Source organism: Synchiropus splendidus, chromosome 10 (genome assembly GCF_027744825.2).
Source record: "Synchiropus splendidus isolate RoL2022-P1 chromosome 10, RoL_Sspl_1.0, whole genome shotgun sequence".
NCBI classification, from domain to species: domain Eukaryota; kingdom Metazoa; phylum Chordata; class Actinopteri; order Syngnathiformes; family Callionymidae; genus Synchiropus; species Synchiropus splendidus.
The window spans coordinates 7202891-7224107 of record NC_071343.1 but is presented as its reverse complement, the minus strand read 5'-3'; the positions used below and the strand labels follow the sequence as shown (position 1 = coordinate 7224107).

Here is a 21217-nt window from a genome sequence, read left to right as displayed (position 1 = left end):
GATAAGAATGTCTGTTAGCAGAAACGGTGAGGTAAACAAGGCGAATCTATGTGCATGTGATACGGCTGTTGAAACTTTTAGCTCAAATTGAGTTACTTTCTCTGCCTAAAAAAACACTGAGTTGCCTGTTTATTTATCGTGTGTTGCTCTTGCCGACCGAAATGTTTGCGTGAAACTATTTTTCTCCTTGACTTGATGATGTCATCAGACTGGGCCGACCTGGAGTCGACTGTTTCTGCCAACATGAAAGTGGAGCCGCTGTTCTTCAACTGCAGTTTCTCATCAATGAGGTATGATTTTTTTTTAAATATATTTTTTTACGTTGCTTTTTTGAAAAGCCTTATTTGGCAACAATATGTTATGCATGAATTCTCCAGGTTTAAGCGGGAATGCTCTTCTCTGGAAGCAAAACGCTGGTTTCACAAACGTGACCGGCTGCGATGACAGTCACTCCAAATTATCTTCATTGTGTCGTACATCTGTCACAAGATGCTGTCATCAGTGTGACGGCCCTCTGTCAGACTACCTGCCCTCTCTGGGCAGTGCTACATGCAATCCATCAGCCCAGACCGATTCCACCCGCACTCCTCCATCCCAAGGGCTCAATTACCCCTTTTTGTTCCCTCATTTAGATGAAACACTCAGGCCAGTCGTCGATCGCCAGAATGACAGTCCCACTTCTGAGACCACGGATGGGATATGTGTTCTGACGACAACCTGTTGTGAGGTCATGTGTGGCCATGTTTCTCTCACGATTGAAATGTCATCATCTCTGATGCTTTGGATGAATTCATATCGACTGGAAATGAGGATTTGAATCATTGTAATTTGCATAAATGAGATTTGATAATCAATTAGGCAATAAAAGGTTTGAAATTATTCATTTCCGCATAGGTTCCAGAGGGGCAACCCTTTTTAGCGTTACATCCAACAAGCCATTCATAATTTAAAACAATGACTACTATTTCACACCAGATGCGTGTTCCGTTATGATGCCACCGTTGATACACAACTGAGTCATGAGTCCCACTACGAATATGCAAGGCTTTTATTTTTGCTGCAGCCGGGCCTCGAATGCATCAAACTTCTCGGTGTGACTTCAGTGGGAGACATAATAGAGCAAAGTAACAAAATAAAAGTAGTATATCTTAAGCTGACAAAGCTCAGCAGGGGGTTTTGCGATGTATGTTTGGTAATGTTGTGGTAGTATACAGAGACTACAGGGCCATTTATGCGCAATTTTACCTGCAGATTTGGTTGCCGACGAAGTCCGCACTCTGCGTTCATTTCGTCCATATTTCTGCAGGTTTCCGCAATGAGTACGGATACAGACTAAACAGCGCAGTACCTCCGGAAACCTTAGGGGTCAGTGTTGCTGTTACTATCTGATACATAGCTCTAATGAGACACAAAGAAGACACAAAAATGTAGGAAATTCTCCGTACCCCAGTTGCGATACATTAAACAGCCTCATCGACCACCGCCTCCTACAATGCTGCCTCTGTTTTCCTCTTTTGCGCAAGCGCTACATTATACTTCTCCAACAGTCGCCATATTGGTTTAGAGTTGTCATAAACCTTTGCCTCTGCGGCTGCGCCCTCGATGGATATATTGGTGTACGGCAATACCAATGTAAAGAATTCATTGACGCAATGTGATCAGAAACGGTAACGTTATTTGAAAAGGGCGGGTACATTTACGTACGTAAAGGGAGCGTAAATGGGCCTTAAGACCAATGATGGTGGAGAACCTCTGTATGTTCTGGTCTCAACACCCTCTTGACAACAACACTGACTGATGTTAATATATACATATATACTGTATATCACAAAGCATTTTAACCTTTTGATATAAGAAAAACAAGAAAATATAAGGAGCAACTGTCCTAAGTGTGAGACTGAAAATACTATTCACTCATAAACTGTTGTCGAAGGTAAACCCATTGTAGATGTCACAGTTGTAATTTACAGAGTAAAATAAAATAAAATAAACATTAATTCATTCATATCTTAAATGGCCATCTACATTTTTTCTTTTTTCAAAAAATAAACTACAATTTCATTTTATCGCGGGAATCATCAATATGCAACATATCATTAAGTTACGTTTAAAAAAGCTAAATGTCAAGTAAGAAGCTTTTTCTTTTTTGGGCTGTACAGCTGCATTGTTTCTTCAACGATTCCTCCGTGAGCCGGAGACTGTCTCAGCCCACTTCCCCGCCACTTATTGACCCACTTCGACGTGTCTAAGTGTTGGCGTATAGACGCAACCACAGCCCCGTTTCATTCACAAACATCTGGGAGAAAGTAATTCCAAAGTCCTTGTCACGACGCTGAGTCTGACTGACTGTGGGTGTGTAAATGCTTTGTTTGTAAAACGGTGCCCTGACAGCTTTTATGTCAGCGATTTTTGCTCGCTGCCTACGGACCTCTTACAGTCGTGTCACCGAAAACAGCATGTCAAAAACGCCGCGGCGATGACTGGCACATGCCTTAGGGGATTTTTAAAACATAAGTTATATTTGAGCCAGATTGCCACGAATCCCATTTCAGTTCCCCTTTAACTTTGAGGCTCGATCTTATAATTGTTTTGATTTTTAACTTTGGTACTTGCTTGCCGCCCACACTCTTACTAAAATCACAACCCCCCCATTATTTGGTAGTGTGACTAACAGCGCTACCCGATGTCAATGACCTCTCATCTGGGATTTAGCGTGTGGGCTTTTTGCTCATCCGCTAATGGCTGATAGTTGTATTTAGAGCCGCCTCTTGACATCCTCTTTGACTTTTTTCCATTGAAGGAGCCACCTCTCGAGGTGCCTCTAAGGCACAGGCTTCTGCCGCGTCAATTTAACTCCTACGCGGTCCTCACAAAAGGTGTCTTTATATTACCATTTATTATATTTTAGCCGGTCTGCCGGGCAGCTAATAGGCATATTAATGCGCTTGTTATTCTCTTCTGAATCCATTATTTTCCATTATACATTACAACAGAGTGATGAGGGTCTTGAATGTGGGTGTTTGATGAGCAGTGTTCAAGTGTTCAAGCGGCGAGTGGCCATAAAGTAGGTGGAGGGAAATGTGCTATCCTGTGAAAACTTGTCTTAAACAATTAGACAAACTGTCTAGAACTTTTTTTTTTTTTTTAAGAAAATGTTAGGGCAGGATTAATGGTGTATTGGGGATGCAGCAAGTCCAGGAAGCTAATTAACCTTAACCATAAGTCAGGAGTCTCTTTTTTTTTTCAGAAGAAGTCGATAAGCTCCTGCACTTCATGGTACAGCTTAAATCCAATTTAGTCCTTTTTTTATTTTATTTTTTTTTCGCAATGTCTTGAAGCGAGGATTTCAGGTGTTTCAGTTTGCACATATTTAATCGTGGTGTTTGAAGACAGTTATGCAATGCTTTTCCGTGCGACTGATGCCAGTCAAGAAGCCCTTGTGTGTATAAAAATGTAGTATTGACAGAATAAATCCATTGTTTACTTGAGAACCTATAACAATATCATGCTAGATTGAAGTGATTTATCAACATAGGCATCAACATGACATTGTTTTCTTGCGCTTCTGTTTGCTCGTCGCCGTTTTTAACCCATGATTAAGTGTTTAATCCGGTGCTAATTCTCCCTTGGGCTTTCTTCAAGAAGCCTCCGCACCAAAGCCATCCTGAGAATTCCAAGGCATTAAATTACACCCTAAGGTTTTCCATTTTATTTTCAGCAAGGGTTTATATTTTGTATTTTCACTTAAGAAAAAGATGGCGACTATAAAATGATCTGAGGTTTAATACTGGCATTATCTGACGGTATTACACCTCTATTTTCACTGCGCTCTGAAGAGCGAAGGTGAGAGGGAAATAATGAACAGATCCAGGTTGAATTAAATGGTTGCATTTCGGAGGTGTTTCTACTTAGCGCCAGGGAAGAGGTCATTCAATTCTTCATCGTGATGCCTTTTAATGCAATGGCTTTTCATTGGCTTTATAGGGGGCTCTGGTCACGGCCTGCGCAGATGACACGCTACACTTGTGGAACCTTCGTCAGCGGCGGCCGGCCATCCTGCATTCCCTCAAATTTAACAGAGAAAGGTAAGTCTTGGATTTCCAAAAATGATCGTGTGAGACAACACCAATGGAAGCTGAGACACAACGGTGGTAGCGGGAGATGTAAAAGGTTTTGTGGCTTTGGGATCACAAAGAACTCTCCGCCTGCGGCAGCACAGGGGTGTTGTGATGCTGCCTCACTGTGAGTTTCAGTCCACTGCGAAAAGTTGGGTTCTTTGTTCACAGATTTTGTTTCTTCTACCTTTCAACTTCCCACATTCCATAAATATACATTCTGGTGTGAAGGTGAGCGCGAGTGGTTGTCAGTCTACCTGCGTCCTGTGATGGGTCCAGTGCCTCAAGTTAAAGTCAGATCCATCGGGCCTAGCCAGGTGGAATAAATGTTTGTGAAAGGTTTTTCATTTTTTTACATTTACTCTGTCTTCAAAAACAATATTTGAACATGCCGTTGTCAATTCTTTCACTCAATGCAACAACTTTGTTGTAAACTGTACCGGATTGATGAGGCTTCATGAAACACTGAGCTCAGTAGGTGGCGCTCTCCCTTTAAAAAAATGAGAGGTTTCATAGAAATAGTTGTTTAAATGCACAGATTTTAGCGCATAGAGTGTCATCTAGTGGGCTCTGAAAATTAGGACACTGTTTCATGAAATCTCATCAGTCCATCACTACTAACAATCAAAAATACTGTTAATATTTGAAGCAGAAATCTCCAGAAGATAAACACATTTCAGAATCGATTTTCTTTGTTTTTGTTTTTTCACACAAGGAATTTCACATGGTTTGCAGCGTGAAATGACAAGTCTATGCTGTATAAAGTAATGAGACAACGTATGTACCGATATCGACAACATAAGACAATAACGCAACAATATAAAGGCATGTTCACATCAAATTGATTCCAGTCACAATAAGTGACTCATTTACATGTGTAGTCAATAGAGAGGTTGTGCTACAAAATGGCAGCAGGGTTTGCAATGGATTTGGGGATGGACTGGGCCGCAGCTTCAATGTGTTTCACGTGTCTGGCAACGTTTGTTGCATTGTACGCTCGAGTGGTAAAATCTGAAATCCTGCTACAAGGCAAAGAAACGGCTGGTGGGATTCGCGTATCTTGGCCTGTGCTATTTCGGATTTTAAAATAGTGTCGGGGAGTGTCATAAGAGTGCATTGTACATCCTTCATGGTCCACCTTAAAGGTCTATCTTAAAAGGTGGAGCCCTCCTGCATCGATTGACGGTGAGACATTAGTGTCACACATTGCTACATGCTGCTGAAAACTCCTGGCCTAGGGGGCACATGTGTGTTTAAGTGGTGGGGAGAAGATTTCTATAGCTCCACAGTAGATAAACAAGTACAATTCTGTAGCTACAAACTTCAGTCCGACCCCGCAGTCTGCTTTTTGAACGCAACATGAGAGATGGGGTTGTCGTTGAAAGAAGAAGCTGTGTAGTCGACTACTTGTTTCATACCCTGGGCTAGGTGAGTGGGGTCTGCTGTGATGTTGAGGGAAAGAGAAAACCCTTTTTTTTCCAAATACATTATATTTGTGGAGCGTGACTAGTCTTTGCACCAAGATTCAGCGATTCAAGGGCACGCCATTGTATTCTATTCTGCCATCATCACGACTCCAACAAAAAAAAAAAAAAAAAAAGAATCCTTACCTGTTAAAGTTGCGGTTGCCTTAGCTCTGTCAATATAAAACTTTTTATTCAAGAGGTTGAAAAATGAAGCCAAGAGGTTCATTGCATAGCTTATATAAACAGCATTGACTCAGCAAAAAAGATACGTCAGCAACATTCCACAGCAACTATGGACATTTTTTTTTTTCTGTACAGTCTTACCTGGTTAAGAAGCAGAGCTAAGTGAAGCGAGTGGATGAAACAAACTTTATATGAGACAAACAGAAAGAAAGACTTGCCTGCCATGTCTTAAATGTTCCTCTGGCTGGCTCTCTGGTCTGACAGGTGAGGCAAACACCCTCTATGTTTATTTTCACTGCTCTAGTTCGGTTCCTCTTAGTGACAGCTCAATAAAGCTGCTCTATCACTGCACTTTAATGGCAGTCACTGCTTAGGTTTGCATAGATAATTTGGGAATTTCTGCGTGGAATACAAACACATTAAAAGTATATGCTCAATACTTCTGTCTAGTCGTAGCGTCCGGAACTGTTACGCCCTACAATAGGCAGCGTATGATCATTAACGGTAAATCGCATTTAAGTCTGATTTGTTCCGTGGTAAAAGAAGAATCTCTAATGTGTTTAAGTCCACTCCACTTACATTTCAAGGCTGAAAGCTTCGCACTAAAACTGACCAAAGCAGGGAGGGACTCAGTGTTGGTGTGTAGCAGGTGATGGACGATGTTATTTGAGATGTATGTCATGGAGACAAAATTTTAAAAAGCAATATGGTCAATGACATTACATTAATCAAAGCATCTCTGGGTTCCAAGATTCTATTGGTTTACAGCCACAATAAGGTTCCAGGCCCTTATGAGCATAGGGGTAAAGTGCTTTTCTAGCCATGGAATGGTGCTGAAACACAAGTTGCAACACAAATCAGCCCCAGGAGGGCCAAGTCTGTTCACAAGCCAATGCCCTCCGGACTGATTTCACAGGCTTAAAAACTTGAGCTTCGGTAAGAGGCAGAGTGGTCAGCCTGTGACTCAGAGGTTGCTGGTTCAATCCCAGCTCTAGACATGTTTGTGTTGCTGTGCAAAACCCCGGTTACAGTTATGAGGCTTGATGGAACAGTGTACGTGTAAAGTGTTTTGCTTGCCATTTTTCTAAAATGTATTTTCCTCCAACCAACACATTTTTATTTTTATTTTTATTTTTATTTTTATTTTTATTTTTATTTTTATTTTTATTTTTATTTTTATTTTGAGTGAGGGTGAGGGGAGATTGTTGTGATGGATTGTTACACCGACCATACAATGACTTCAAATATGAGAAATATGTTTTCCCACTCTTCCAGTTACCTTTATTTCATAGAATGTATTTCACGAAAAACACTTTTGGTTTTCATGAGTGGATTGAATGGAGACTTCAAGGACAGACACAGTTTGGACAGACGGCTTGAAAGGGAAATGAAAGTGTTTGCAGCATGAAGGTGCCTGGTTTTATGTCTGCGAGTCAACTTAGATTTTATTGCATTTAACTGCATCATTTCGCAGGGCAGAACCAAATCCATTAATCATGATGCTTTCTGTGTTTCATTATATAAGCTTCAAGAACGTCCTTCCCCCTGTTCAACACTCACCCAATATTTTCTTTTTGGAGTTGAAAAAGGAAGCTTGAAATCAAACAGAAAACTGGCGTTTTTTATGAAATTGACCCGCTGTTATAAAGTGTGCTGAAGCAAAGGACTTCCGATTCATCAGATACTTGTTCTGAAAGGATTTTTATGGAACTGTGACCCAGAAGGTGCAGGAAAAATCACCGTACAGATAATACATATGTTACTTCTGAGGGACGCTGGTTGGAGTTTGCAGTGGGAAAGAAGTCAAGGTTGTCAATTGCATGGCTCAATTTTTATTTTATTTTATTTTATTTTTTTTTTGGTGGCAGCTCACTCACCTCAGAAGAGAAATATCGGTGTGTAGTTCACCACAGAGTGCTCTTCCCCTCCTTCAGTCACCTCTGACTGAATAATCTTGATGTTTCCAATAACCAAAATATCTTGACTTTTACCTTTGTAGACATTTGTTCTGTCTGTATGTTTTCATTTTTGTCATTCCATATAAAAAAATGCAATCCATCATCCTCACCAACAGCACCACCACCATCATCGCCATTCTCATAACTGTCATCATTGTCATATCATCATCTTCGTCTGCAATGAAAAATTCTACCTGAATGTTTCCTAATGTATCACCTCATAAAGCCATTATTTTTTCCTGTACTTTCCCTGATCCGCGCCCAGGAAGCAGTGTGGCAGTTATTATCGCTTCTTAAAGCATTATTTTTGATTGTTTTCAGAAATTGAATTTGCAAAAACATATTACATTTTGATTGTGCTTTGCGCCATCCTCAATTTTCCAAGGTCTTAATGCGGTTCTATTCTTCACACCCATGACTGGCGGCGTATTTTTATTCCATGACGGCTCTCGCTGGGTTCCTACAATTGATTCTTATTCGTGATACGTAGTGTCATCATGAGTCACCGGCCGGGAACACCGACGTAGCATTTAGCTCCGTGTCCCCGGGCTGAAGCGCAGACAATTATCACCTTAACACCCACAGAGAAAACCTTGAGCATACAGGAGAATCTCTCGAGACATTTGAGGCAATTATTTCTAGGAGCTGCCAATCATCTGATGTTAGCCGCCATTAACCGGTCACTGCCGTCGCAAAGGACAAAGATGGACTTGTGAGGAGATGGCACGACAATCGATAAACGCCTATCCAGGTAGCCGAAGCTGCTCTGAGAGGAAAATAATATTCTCGTCCAACGTTCTGCAGTTTCTGCTGTCAGCTTGGTGTCCAACATATCGACTCTTGGCGGGTAATGGTGTTCCATGCTGAGTCCAGAATGCTATAACTACGAGGGCATAATTCGAAAACTGTCCAACTGTTTTTTGTTCTATTTCTTCATGGTGCCTTGCTTGCTGTTGCCCCTGATGTAGTGGGGGAAATACTGCACAAACTAGTGCTTCACTTGAACTGTTTGTGGTAGTGATGGGCTCATGAGGCTTCATGAAACAGTGTTCTCATTTCCCGAGCCCACTAGATGGAATTGAACAACCATTTCACTGAAACCTCTCATCATGTTTAACGGTGAGAGTGCCCTCTACCAAGCTTTGGGGGTGAGGTCACTGTTTCATGAAGCTTCATCACTGTTTTTTGGTGACCATATGTGGCCCCAGTCTACACCAGGCCTAAATCACTCCATTCATTCATGGGGATTCACCCTATCCCAGCTACTTGGGGTGAGGCAAGGGACACCCTGGATAGGTCACCAGACTATCACCGGGCCTGATGAGGCTTCATGAAATAGTGTCCAAATTTTCAGAGCCCACTAGATGGCACTCTCTGCTCTAAAATCGCTGGATCATTTCAGTGAAAACTCTCATCAGTTTTCAAAGAATGAGGGCTCTGAAAATGAGGACACTGTTTCATGAAGCTTCATCACTATCACCGGGAATCTAGAGTAGACCAGCAACCACCCGTGTACACGCTTTTCTGAAAATTAACCTCCATAAGTTTTTGGGCAGTGAGAGGAAACCAGGGTGCAAAAGATGAACTCAACACAGTGAAAAAAACAGGTTCACCATGCCGGAATCAAACCTTCTTGTTGTATGGCTGCAGCACCAACCACTACACCGCCGTGCTGCTCTTCAACTTAAATAATTTGAAGTCCCACCTAACCCACCTGAGATGCAGCATTTGCTTGACAGTTGCATTTCTCTGTATCACGTTGTGCTGCTCATATTGTGGCTCCCACTGGTTTCAATAGTCAGATCCCCACACTCCAACTGCTTAAATTGAATTGTCTGCCTTCTGGAATTATCCTGTGTCTATCTGTGTCCTACCCTTCTGTCCCATTCTGCTGTGACTCATTGTGTTCTATCATTTGGTATAATGTATGAATGAGAGATTATTGGGCTAATGAAGACAGCTCCATGGACGTGGATCAGACATTGGAATGGAACGTTAGGCTTAGTTCGTCATGTGATAAGGCAGAACACTTGTATTCTTACTAACCGCTGCTTTCCTTCTTTGTTTTCTTGTCCCACAGGATCACATTTTGCCACCTTCCCTTTCAGAGTAAATGGCTGTATGTGGGCACAGAGCGTGGGAACACACACATCGTCAACATCGAATCCTTCATATTGTCTGGATATGTCATCATGTGGAACAAGGCCATCGAACTGTGAGCCATCTTTCCTCCAAAATATTGTCGTTGACAAAACTGTGTCGGAGGCACCAATGGTTTGAAAAATTATCACTGTATTCATTATATTTTGCTGCATAACATTGCGGTTCATGATTTAAAAACCAAAGTATTTTTGGATGTGAAACAACATGCGATTTAAACCATAAATCATCAGGAGATGTGAAAAAACAAAGTTTAAATATTTCAGTCGCCACTTGAAAGCACATTTGAGCTACTCATTCACGGATGCATATTTCTTAGTTAAACTGAGCGTCAAAACAAATGAAAATATTTCAACAATAAAAATATAAATTTATTATTAATGAACCAGGATTCTTCTCAGTTTAATATTCAATACCAGAATGAGCAAATTGAGGTCGACTTTAACATCTGGGTAGAAGTGCTGAAGTGATGAGCAAACTTTTTACGGCACCATATATCCTAGAATTTCTTTTTTTGTTTTGTTCTTCTGTCCTCTTAAGTTTTTAAAACTAAAATTCACTCACCATTCTCTGCTTCATCATGAATGTTTTGGTTATGACTAGTGATGAGGCTTCACGAAACAGTGTCCTCATTTTCAGAAGCTCAGTAGATAAGAAGAGGCTTCACTGAAACAGTTGTTCAAATCCAGAGATTTTAGAGCAGAGAGCGCCATCTAGTGGGCTCTGAAAAAGAGGACACTGTTTCATGAAGCCTCATCAGCCCTGCATTATTTTTGTCTGTAATGAATTAATCTAAATTATTCAGTTAATGTCCGAGCCGTTGGTGAAACACATCACCTACAAGGACGAGATAAAGTAGTTCTTCAGTTTCTTTAAGATGAACGTCCGCTGAGCTTCTTATTTAAATGTTCTTATTCTGTCTAAGATGCATCACTGGTCGTAGACAAACCCCTATAGATTTAGGTTATGTTGCAGCTGAGTAATAATGAACGGCCTTCACTTCTCATCAGAATTCTTTCGCTGGTGAAAGTTTGCAGTTTTTGAGCTGCCATTTCGTTATCTCGCCACCTACACCCTTCTTCTGTTTTTACCCGGCAAGATTCCCCTGCTGCAGTGTCAGTCACAAGCCTTCTGACAGCACACACTGTAGTGAGCAGTCATAACACTGAAGACTGCTTGTTTGTGTGTGTGTGTGTGTGTGTGTGTGTGTGTGTGTGTGTGAGAGTGTGTGTGTGTGAGTGTGTGTGTGTGTGTGTGTGGGAGGCCTGTTAGCAAATGCATTATTCTTACTATTTTGTTTTGTTTTTTATTTTTTTAATCCCGGCTCGACAACTGCCTTCCTGTATTTGGACCATTTTTTTCAAAAGATACTCCTTGTAAGAGCTGTGTTTCATTTCCAGCTAATTCACCTTGCACAGCGATCATTAGGAATGAATTAATTGTCCATTATCTTTAGGCTAATTAGACGTGAGAGGCTGTTAGCGGCTGTTAATGTATCAATGGCTTATCAGAGGACAAAGACGGCATCCAGTCTTTTAACACTACGCACATAATGGCTCCTTGTTTGACAGGAGCAGCTGATAGATCAAATAAATAAGTCTCTTTTTCCCCATCTTTTCAATGAGACTGTTCTTTGGCTCCTGCTGTGAGTGATATTATAAAGCATCAGGAACGATGAGATTTTGTTTCTTCACGGTTAAACCTCAAATGTCTCCAAACGGCACAAACATAAATTACTTTCTCTAATAATAATATGTGGAAAAAGTTGTGCAGGAGTGGAAAACTGATTCTGCACTTGAGACCACATCGATGTGCACGTTTAACCGAACAAAGCCAGAATGCCGCATATTTATCGATGGCAGGGCTGAACGGACAAATTTAGTGGCAAAAGTTTTAGCAATTAAATATGTTAAAAAGGCACATAATTTCATGTTTTTTTTTGTAATAATTTAAAAAAGAATGACATAGTTGTGACAGGTATTATTGTTTTTTAATTTAACTTTCAATTAAAAATCGGGAAAAAAACACAGGTTCATCATTTCTGGACTATGCAACACAACGGAATATTAGCCACACCCACTAAATTTAAGAAGGAAAATACATCTTGTTTATACATAAGCCGCACCAGTCTGTAAAGCGCAGGTGCAGTGGTGCTGTCTTCAACGTAGAAAGGTCAGCGGCGCACCCGGCTTAAAAACACAAATTACAGAATCGAGACTCACTCATGAAACAAACTTGGCAATGTTCTTAACTTGAATCGTGAACTAAAATCTTTATCGACATTAAAGTATTTAAAATGTGCAGTTTTTGCTCACGTGTCCAAAGTTCCGATACCACAGTCGGTCTCAGCTGCTGCTTCTCATCTCTGGTCCTCCAGGAGATCGGTTCTGTAGGCAAAGCTGCAGACATGCGGGCAAAAACAACACGTCTGTGATTTCAGGCAGCAAGACTTTCTTTAGTGTATAAAAACACCTATATTAGCTGTGTTGTTGTATCGCCCACACGGTTCAGACCACAAGAAAACAGTAGTGGCTCATGGTCCACAAATTACGGTATTAAAAAAAAAAAAAAAAAAAAAACAAAGATTAAAGCCCTTTGGAACCCCTAAGGGAACTTGAGAAAAATGAATAAAGAAAAATATTTTTCTTCCTCCCTTTTTTCCTCTCCTTTTTTTAATAAAGAAAATATAATAATAGTCTTTTTTTTTTCACACGGCCAGCCAAGTTGAAGTGCCCATAGTCCCCTGATCTATGGACTCCTGATGCCATAGACTCCAACAGTTATGCCTGACTGTTCTTGGCAGGAAGTTAAACTATTTGCTGACTATGATGTTTACGTTTTACCATGGTCAAGTATCTTTTACCACCCATGAAGCCAAGAGCCATTCCTACCTGTCATGTGGAAACCGTGGGAGAATTGACTCACACTTGCATACTATTTTATTAGCACTTTCAGCAGGCAATTTCCTGGAGGAAACTACAGGTCCAGCTTATTGAACGCCTGATTTGTCTCTGCCCCCGCTGATGCTGATGTCAGCCGATTATCTTTGTCTTCAAACCTGCTTAAAGCAGAAGTCAATCGCAATAAAAAAAAGAGACAACTCTGCTGCAACAGTCCTAACAGGGGTGTCATTAATGACGTTTAGTCATCATCCGAAAACTTCTTCGAAGACCCACTGTTTTATTTCTTCGTATTTCAATTGCCTCCTTGTGAACTTCTTGAGGAAGGAGACGTTTCATCCGCACACTCACAGCAGCAGGGGAGTGCGATGGCGTAGCCCAGGAGAAGCTTTCCCCTCATCATGAATAAGAATGAGGGAGAGAGACACAGAGCGAAACTCTTCTACCGTGTTCAAACAACTGCACGCGGATATTGACTGTGTGACTTTTGTCCCAGCCATATTTGTTTGCGAGGAAGTCATTAAAGGATGATTTATTCTATTATAAAGTGCTCCCACGAAGGTAATCATTCGGAGCCGCAATTCAAGTGAAAACTCTGGATCTCTCCGAGGCTCTTATTGAAATTCAAATGTATTCAAATTCATTTTCCATTTACAGCTTAATCATCAAAACATAAAAATATATTTATATTTTTTCAGATATATATTTCTGTTTATATTAAATATAAATATATATATAGAGCGAGAGAGAGGGAACACCCCTGAACAAAAGCAAACAGATGCTTTTGTTTGCTTTTGTTCAGGGATTCCTCCATGTTTGTTGTTGTTGTTCTCATCCTAGCTGCCACGTGTTTTGTGCATCAGTGTGATCAGTGGACCAGGAAAATATTTTTTTCATACTTCTGTTTCTCCCTCCCAGATCGACTAAAACCCACCCAGGACCTGTAGTTCACCTGAGTGACAGCCCAAAAGATGAAGGCAAGGTAAGAAGGAAGATAAAAGGAAAACCAACAACACCCAGTGGGTTTCCTAAAAGTGTTTTCACATCTGTTCTTCCATGGAAATGTGCCAGTTTCTCTCTCCGTGTTCACCACCGCTCGCCTCCTCCTAATATTGCAGAGCATGTTCTCCATCAATGAAGCGCTGTATTCTAGCATAGAAGATGACAGAGGGGGCGAGGGTGAAGTCAAATTGGGAGGAAAAAGTGGCAGGTGGTGGCTGCTGTAAAGCAGAGGTCATTGACGAATGTATTGATTCTCCCAATGGATTTCACCGCCGGTGGGTGAAAGCAGACTTGACAAGCTGTGAAGACAAGAAAACAAGACCCAGGCTACCAGACATCCCTCGCTGTGAAAGGGGGACTCGGTGATCCATGTGCCATTTTTAAATGAAGGAGCTGTTTTAACAACAATTATGGATTACAGCCTTCAAAGGGACGGAATTGTCACTCCGCTTCTTCTAAATATTTGGCAGCACTGGAAGAAATACGGCAAGGGAAGATGAATTCAACTTTAATCGCAAAAAAAAGATGAATTACTCACAAAAATATTTGCATGTAAACAACTTCACTTTGAAAATGTGTTCTTTTACATCCAAAGTTTAAGAGGAAAATACAGTTTTGACTCACTCGGATGAACACAATAAGATCTTAAACGATCTTCCTGTCGAGGCTATTCTTTATGTATTAGCTCTAGTACTGCTTAAACTGGACTCAGAGTCAATGGCTTTCATGAGAATTCTGCAACCTTCTCTTTAGCTTTTCCCCATATCTTGTCGGGAGTTGCCTCCCTGTCGACCTAGTGCATCCTTCCTGGCCATGCCTGTCTTTTTCATGTCCTCCTTTATCACAGTCACGAGTCCCACTGGCTGTCTTCCTCCCCTTCTCTTGCCCGACACTTCCATTTCAAACAGCCTTTGTCCTCTTGCTTCTTTTCTTCTCTCCTCTCCATGTGTCCAAACCATCGATCCATACCGAAACCACACATAACTGATCTGACACCAGAGATGTGTTTGCTTTATTACCATTATTATTGCTGGTTGTGAAATAGGAAAGGTAACTTGAGATAAGTAAAAGCAAATCTTCAGTCAATATTTATTAAATCCAAGACTGATATATATTATGTAGAAGATTAATAATGTTTCAGAAGCGGTGTCATTTGATCTGCAAAATTAATGCACCTACTCTTGTAACATCAATAGATAGAGATTTATTTTCTAATGGCATTTATTTTAAATAAAATAAAACAGCAAAAAGTGTAAATATAAACTGACAACGTGACTTCAAGCTGCCCTGAATACACATGGGAGGGTTTGTTATTTTGGCGGTAAACTGTAGAATGGTTTTCCTGAACAGTTAGTAACTGTCCTCCATGTTTTTTTGAGACATGGCACTTTTCAGGAAATCCAGTCCATGCTTTGCAGTCAGCTAGCAAAGCAACTTGGATGAAATTTTCAGCTTTTAGCGCTCAGTTCATGGATTGGAAATCTCCGGGTTGTATCAGGATTTTCTGATCCGTCATTGACGATGGTATTGAACCCGATACTGATACTGAAACAGATCGCTCTCATACCCAGGTGGTGCTGTCACTAGCAGTAGCCCTTGTCTCTTCATTGCTTCTAAGCTCAACACCACTGTAGATGAATGTTGTCGCTCAATGTGTTTGGAGAAGTAGACAAGCGTTTGTCACCAGCCATCCTCCAAGATCAGTTACTAAGTCACAGACCAAATTTATTTGTCACAGTTTGCCACTGTTTTCTTTGCATCCATTAACGTTGGACTGAGTTCTTTTAAGGGTCATGTTTTCACTCATATTTAATTTATTTCGTCGTGTAGTTGCTTTCCAAAACTTCAATTCATACTGAATTTATTTCATCTTGAAGACAACAGTCCAAGACATCGGCATTCTCTTTCTATTAGTTGTCATTATTCAATCAACTGCTGGACACGCTGAACATCAGTCTGCTACAATTCCAGACAGACAAGTTTTCTTTTCTCCTTTCATGTGTTTGGATTTGAAATGTCACGTTGTGCTTCATTGCTGCAGGGAAGCTTTTGCCTCGACCCTTGTATCTTCAAAAATATACTCCTCCACATTCTCTTCTCATTCAGCTCGATTTTACCAACTTTTTCTGTCTGTCTTTGCTTGTCCTCTCTATCTATCTATCTATCTATCTATCTATCTATCTATCTATCTATCTATCTATCTATCTATCTATCTATCTATCTATCTGTCTGTCTGTCTATCTATCTATCTATCTATCTATCTGTCTGTCTGTCTATCTGTCTGTCTGTCTGTCTGTCTGTCTGTCTGTCTGTCATCTATCTATCTATCTATCTATCTATCTGTCTGTCTGTCTGTCATCTATCTATCTATCTATCTGTCTGTCTGTCTGTCTGTCTGTCTGTCTGTCTATCATCTATCTATCTATCTATCTATCTATCTATCTGTCTGTCTGTCTGTCAGTCTGTCTGTCTGTCTGTCATCTATCTATCTATCTGTCTATCTATCTATCTATCTATCTGTCTGTCTGTCTGTCTGTCTGTCTGTCTGTCTGTCTGTCTGTCTGTCTGTCTATCATCTATCTATCTACCATCCATCTATCTATCTATCTATGCCTTCGGTCTGTCCGTCCATCCATCCATCCATGTTTCTATCTGGCTATCTATCTATCAGTCTGTCTGCCTGCCTGTCCGTCCTTCCTTCCTTCCATCCATCCTCTCATTATTTGTGTCCAGCATGAGATCAATATCATTTCCATCTAACCTTGGTGGGATATGATTGGTATAGAGTCGACCAAGTCAAGGTCTTCTGAAAGATAAATGCTGGGATTGGCATCTACTGTTGCGTTCCACAGAATCCATAAATCAGGTTGTTGGCCTCGTATCCTCCCATATTTTATTCAGAATCAATAAGCTACACCTCGACTTTGAGGTGTGGTGCGCTTCCACACTCATATGTGAATGTACCCTGTTGCTGGACCTGCACGGTCGGTCTGTAATTGTATTGATTGTATTTGTCCCTGGTATTTTTTTTGTATACTTATTCCAAAATAGAAGAAAACATGCAACTGCCTTCTTTTTTTTTTTCCTCAGAAAACGTCCTTTCAGCTGCAACAGCTCCCCGAGCTGGGAGCATATTGAACACTTGGCTCAGTCAATTTGACTGACTTCAAAACAGCAGAAAGTAATTTAGTTAATTGAATTCTGCACTTACCCCTCTCAATCCAACCTCGGTGAAACTTTTGACGTCTCCTGCAAACCTAAGCAGGCGATCAAATGAGTGCTCTGAATCCATAATCACTCACTTGAAAAATAATCATTAGAATAAAGGAAATAATGTAGAAGTAGGTCCTGAACGCGGCGGAAGAAAGCGGGACTCCGATAAAATATCACCCTGGTGTTATTTCAGAGGCTAATTCAATTACCCGGGTGCAGTATGAGCCTTTTATTTTATTTTAGGTAATTGAAACCACAGGCTTTAATAACTTCAATATTCTAAATTGAATCTCCTCCCCCTACAGCTTCTTATCGGATTTGAGAGCGGAACGATTGTACAGTGGGACCTCAGGGCCAAAAAGGCAGACTTCAGAATCTACTATGATGAGGTGAGTTTGGTTTTCTGAAATGGTCAATTTCTTTTGTTTGGCAGCCCAAGTGCTGCAGATCGAGGAGGGTCAGTGTGGATGTGATACGATTCATTTGTATTCCGGCAGCAGAGAAGCGTTTATGTCTCAAATAATTGAAAGGCCCGTGTCTTCTCGCTGTAAATCTGATGCCTTCACACTCAATGTGTTGGGTTCAACTGACAGATATTTTATTTTATTTTATTTTATTTTATTTTATTTTATTTTATTTTATTTTATTTTATTATTGAGGATGATGTTCTTACTCAAGATTTTTCTTATCTACAGTATGTCATTATCTCAAACTGCTGCATCCCTTTTGAAATATTACTCAGCTTTGTGCTCATTTTTTTTTTTTTTTTTTGGAAACTTTCTAACAAAGGAACAATCGCAGCCTCTGTTCAGGTTCAGACACGACCCACCAACACAGTTCTTTCATGTAACTCATTTTACAGATGCGCTATTTTTAGGTTGCATTCTCAATTATTTTCTTGCGCTTGTAAAAGGAATTTCTGAGGCGCTCCTTGACTTGTTTGTAAAGCTTTGTGTACATCCAATTTGTGCGACAGAGAGAAACTTTTTAACAATAACAACTTGGCATTCAGACAGATGGAGAGTTCATGATTCGATCTCATAGATAACTTATTTCCTCCACAGTGGAGGTGACGTTTTTGCCCTCTTTCTCTGAGCGGAATCCCTCGACAAATTAAGAATGGATTTCAGTGAAGTTTTAAGGAAATGTTGTTGATGTGATGTGGAATAGATGATCACAATATGTGTGGTTTTCAGTCGGATTACCACTGGTTCCCTAGAGGGATTTGCCACTGGTTTGTTTGGCTGCGATCAGGTAAAAAAACAACAACAAAAAAGAGACTTTAAGTCGCTCAGAGTCTAAGTCACGCCACTCAAAGAATGCATCATCAAGAAGTAAACAAAAACTTATATAAATCGCACTGGACTAGGGGTCACATTTTCGGGAGGAATTTATTTCACCATGTCCATGTCCTGATATTCATTGCTCCCAACGTTATGTGGAACAAAACGTAGCCAAGAGGCTATTACATTACGCTGATGCCCATTAAAATAGTAACTTTCAACCATGAGAAGTAAATATCGGTTAATATCGGTCCTCTGTAGACCCAGGTCTGCCACTCCAGGGGTTTGGGATATACATGCATGCATCCATTTTCTTTAAAAACACCAAAAACTAGTGAAGAAATGAGCTGTTTCCTGGACCCTCATCAGCCCATTACGACCAAAGACCTCTGTAATCGTATCCATATCTATGAGTCATGGTATCTTTTTCTGTTGTTGTGACGTCATGTATAGTCACGTGCGATTTGTGGCATGGAGAACAACCCCCTCAATTGGTGGTGGACTGGCACAGAGTCAAGATAATCGGGGTGGACCACAGACATGATGTCATGTTTACCCTTTGGTCAATGTGAAATGACATTTAAGAACGTGTGGAATTAAATATTTTGATACACACACGTCGCACTTTAATGTAAGTCGCAGGAAAAGAAACTGTCACTTGTAGTCAGGAAAATATGGCACGTGAAAATATGTCACAGAACCGAACCTATTAAAAAACTGGGCTTCCAAAATGCGATGTTGTTCATTGAACATTTGTTTAAGGCAGTCCTCCCCTTGGGGCGGCGTGGAGCATTGCCAGCAGGGGCTCATGTGATCTCAGAACGTACTTTTTTGCCTGACTAAAATAAAGTGTCATCGCACATCCACTCATGTTTTTTGTAAGTTGATATATATGACTTTCTTTTTTCTTTTCTTTAATGTTAACAAGGATACATTGTGATACAGAGGTGTACTTATGATAATTTTATAGACAAATAATACTATTAACAGAGGTGGCAAAGTGTTGGGGGCATGAAGCGTTTACTTCACCAGAAACTAACTGAGAAGCACTGGTTTAGGGTGAGAGTCACAGGGCTGCTTGTCTGCTCTTTCTTAATTTAATCTCTCATAGTTATGAGGGCTGTCAGTCAATAAAATACAACGTTTATTTTCTGGTATATTGTTGGGAGGATGGGTTGGTATTTCCTCTTGAAAAATCTCTCTCACATTTCCCTTAAGCGGTGCCTTTTAACGGACAGGTGGAAGTAGATGGGACTTCAGACAATAATGCTGTGCGACAGGGTGAAGCCGAGCTGATGTATTGTGGGAAAGATGGAGCTCAGCTCGGTGCTAAAGCTCTCAATTTACCAGAGGATTTATGTCTGGAGCCACACCTATTGTCAGCGGCTTTAAGTAGATAACAGGAAAATAAAATTGTAGATGTGAGGAATCGAACGGAGTTTCTTAGCTTTGCGACTGAGGTTCCTCGCCGAGACACGGAAGAAAACTGGACGTGTGCCATGTTTTACATATAAATGGTCAAAGGGTGCAGTTGTTCATGTTTAGTGGAAGGGTTATGACTGGAATTATTCATTACCTGGCCGCACATTTATCACTCCAAAATTATAAAACCATCCCCACTGGTACTCGAACATCTCTGTCGTTCTGTCAAGGGTCACATCCTGTCCACATTCATTACTGAAGTTTCACAGTGCCATTCATCTGTGTCACACCGCTGAGTTCAAAAGCGCTGCAGCAGTTACATCTAAGGAGACTCCAGTCAGCGATACTCTTTTGTCTGCGAAATCTTTTCCTCAGCTGCGTCACTGCCCGGAGCCGCGCCACGCTGGATATACATTAATAGCTACCCAAGTCATGGTGACATTAGAGCCGTGATTAAAAATTAACCTGGGGTCTTCAACCTACGCCGGCGGTCTGAGGTGATGACATGAAAAGCTGCGGATGATATTTAGAAAGAACAAGCCTGGAGAGTGAGCCGGACGCACTTGGGTGCGCTTGGAGTAGAATTAAATGAAATTAGAGGGCAAACTGGAATTTAACCACCAATGAGAGAAAATTGTTTTACCTTATTTCCGTCTTGCTGTTTTCAATTTAGCGTCACAGGATGTTTATACAAGGAGCAGCAGTTGGAATGAGAACGGCTGCAAAAATAATTAGCAGATGGAATGGTGTGCCCAGATACTCTGCTTGCACAGACCTGCCAGACCTAAAAAAAAAAAAAAAAAAGTCTTTTTTTAACAGCATTCCTTCCGTTATGTGAGTCTATTCTGGTGTAGAACATTTCCCTGCATGGGGACGTTGTGCTGACAGCAGTTTCAAGATGCCATGAAATGAAACAGAGATGTCACTACGAGCGGCTCTCTATGCCACGGCAGTAAAATATAGAGCCAAAGACTTCTCTGCTCGTGTGACAGAGTCCTTAGCTGGTTCAAATCTGTTGTGACTCCGAGAGCTGTTTGTCTGCTTATTTCACAGTTAAGTTTCAATATGATTTTTTAATTGTTGGAGGCATTTTATTCGCTTTCCTAGCTCCTCTATTTGTAGTGGTTCTTGAGTGAGGGTACCCCTTGAGGCAGTAATGTGCAGGTGAAGCTTCATGAAACAGCATCCAAGAGGTGGCTTTTAGTTTTAAAATGATGTGAGGCTCCGTTGACATTGTTGCTCGAAAAAGATTTTAAAGCACAGTGTGTCATCTAAGGGAGCTCCAAAAGTGCGGACTGTTTCATGAAGCTTCACCTTCCCTCACTAGTTAGGGATACTTGAGGTCACTACAGTGGGTATATGAAATAAAAAAGAAACACTGCCTGATCAGTGTGATACATCATGTGTATATGCCGACAAAAAATTGCAAATTTTCTCACACATTCCCTGCAACGTGGTCTTGGTATCTCAGGAGCTCAGTTAAGGTACAACACATCACACACGAGTGGTCATTGG

At 40.8% G+C, this 21217-nt stretch overlaps 1 protein-coding gene across 14 annotated transcripts in view; it reads left to right on the top strand.

Moving 5' to 3' along the window:
- The window catches only part of stxbp5l (syntaxin binding protein 5L), a 96117-nt gene that overhangs the window by 44324 nt on the left and 30576 nt on the right, over window positions 1–21217 (top strand). For all 14 annotated transcript variants that reach the window (XM_053878238.1, XM_053878237.1, XM_053878233.1 and 11 more), the window contains exons 3-7: window positions 209–290; window positions 3985–4085; window positions 9803–9937; window positions 13701–13764; window positions 17303–17386. In XM_053878238.1, coding sequence (XP_053734213.1) covers window positions 209–290; window positions 3985–4085; window positions 9803–9937; window positions 13701–13764; window positions 17303–17386 — 466 coding nt within the window. The remainder of the gene's footprint in view (window positions 1–208; window positions 291–3984; window positions 4086–9802; window positions 9938–13700; window positions 13765–17302; window positions 17387–21217) is intronic.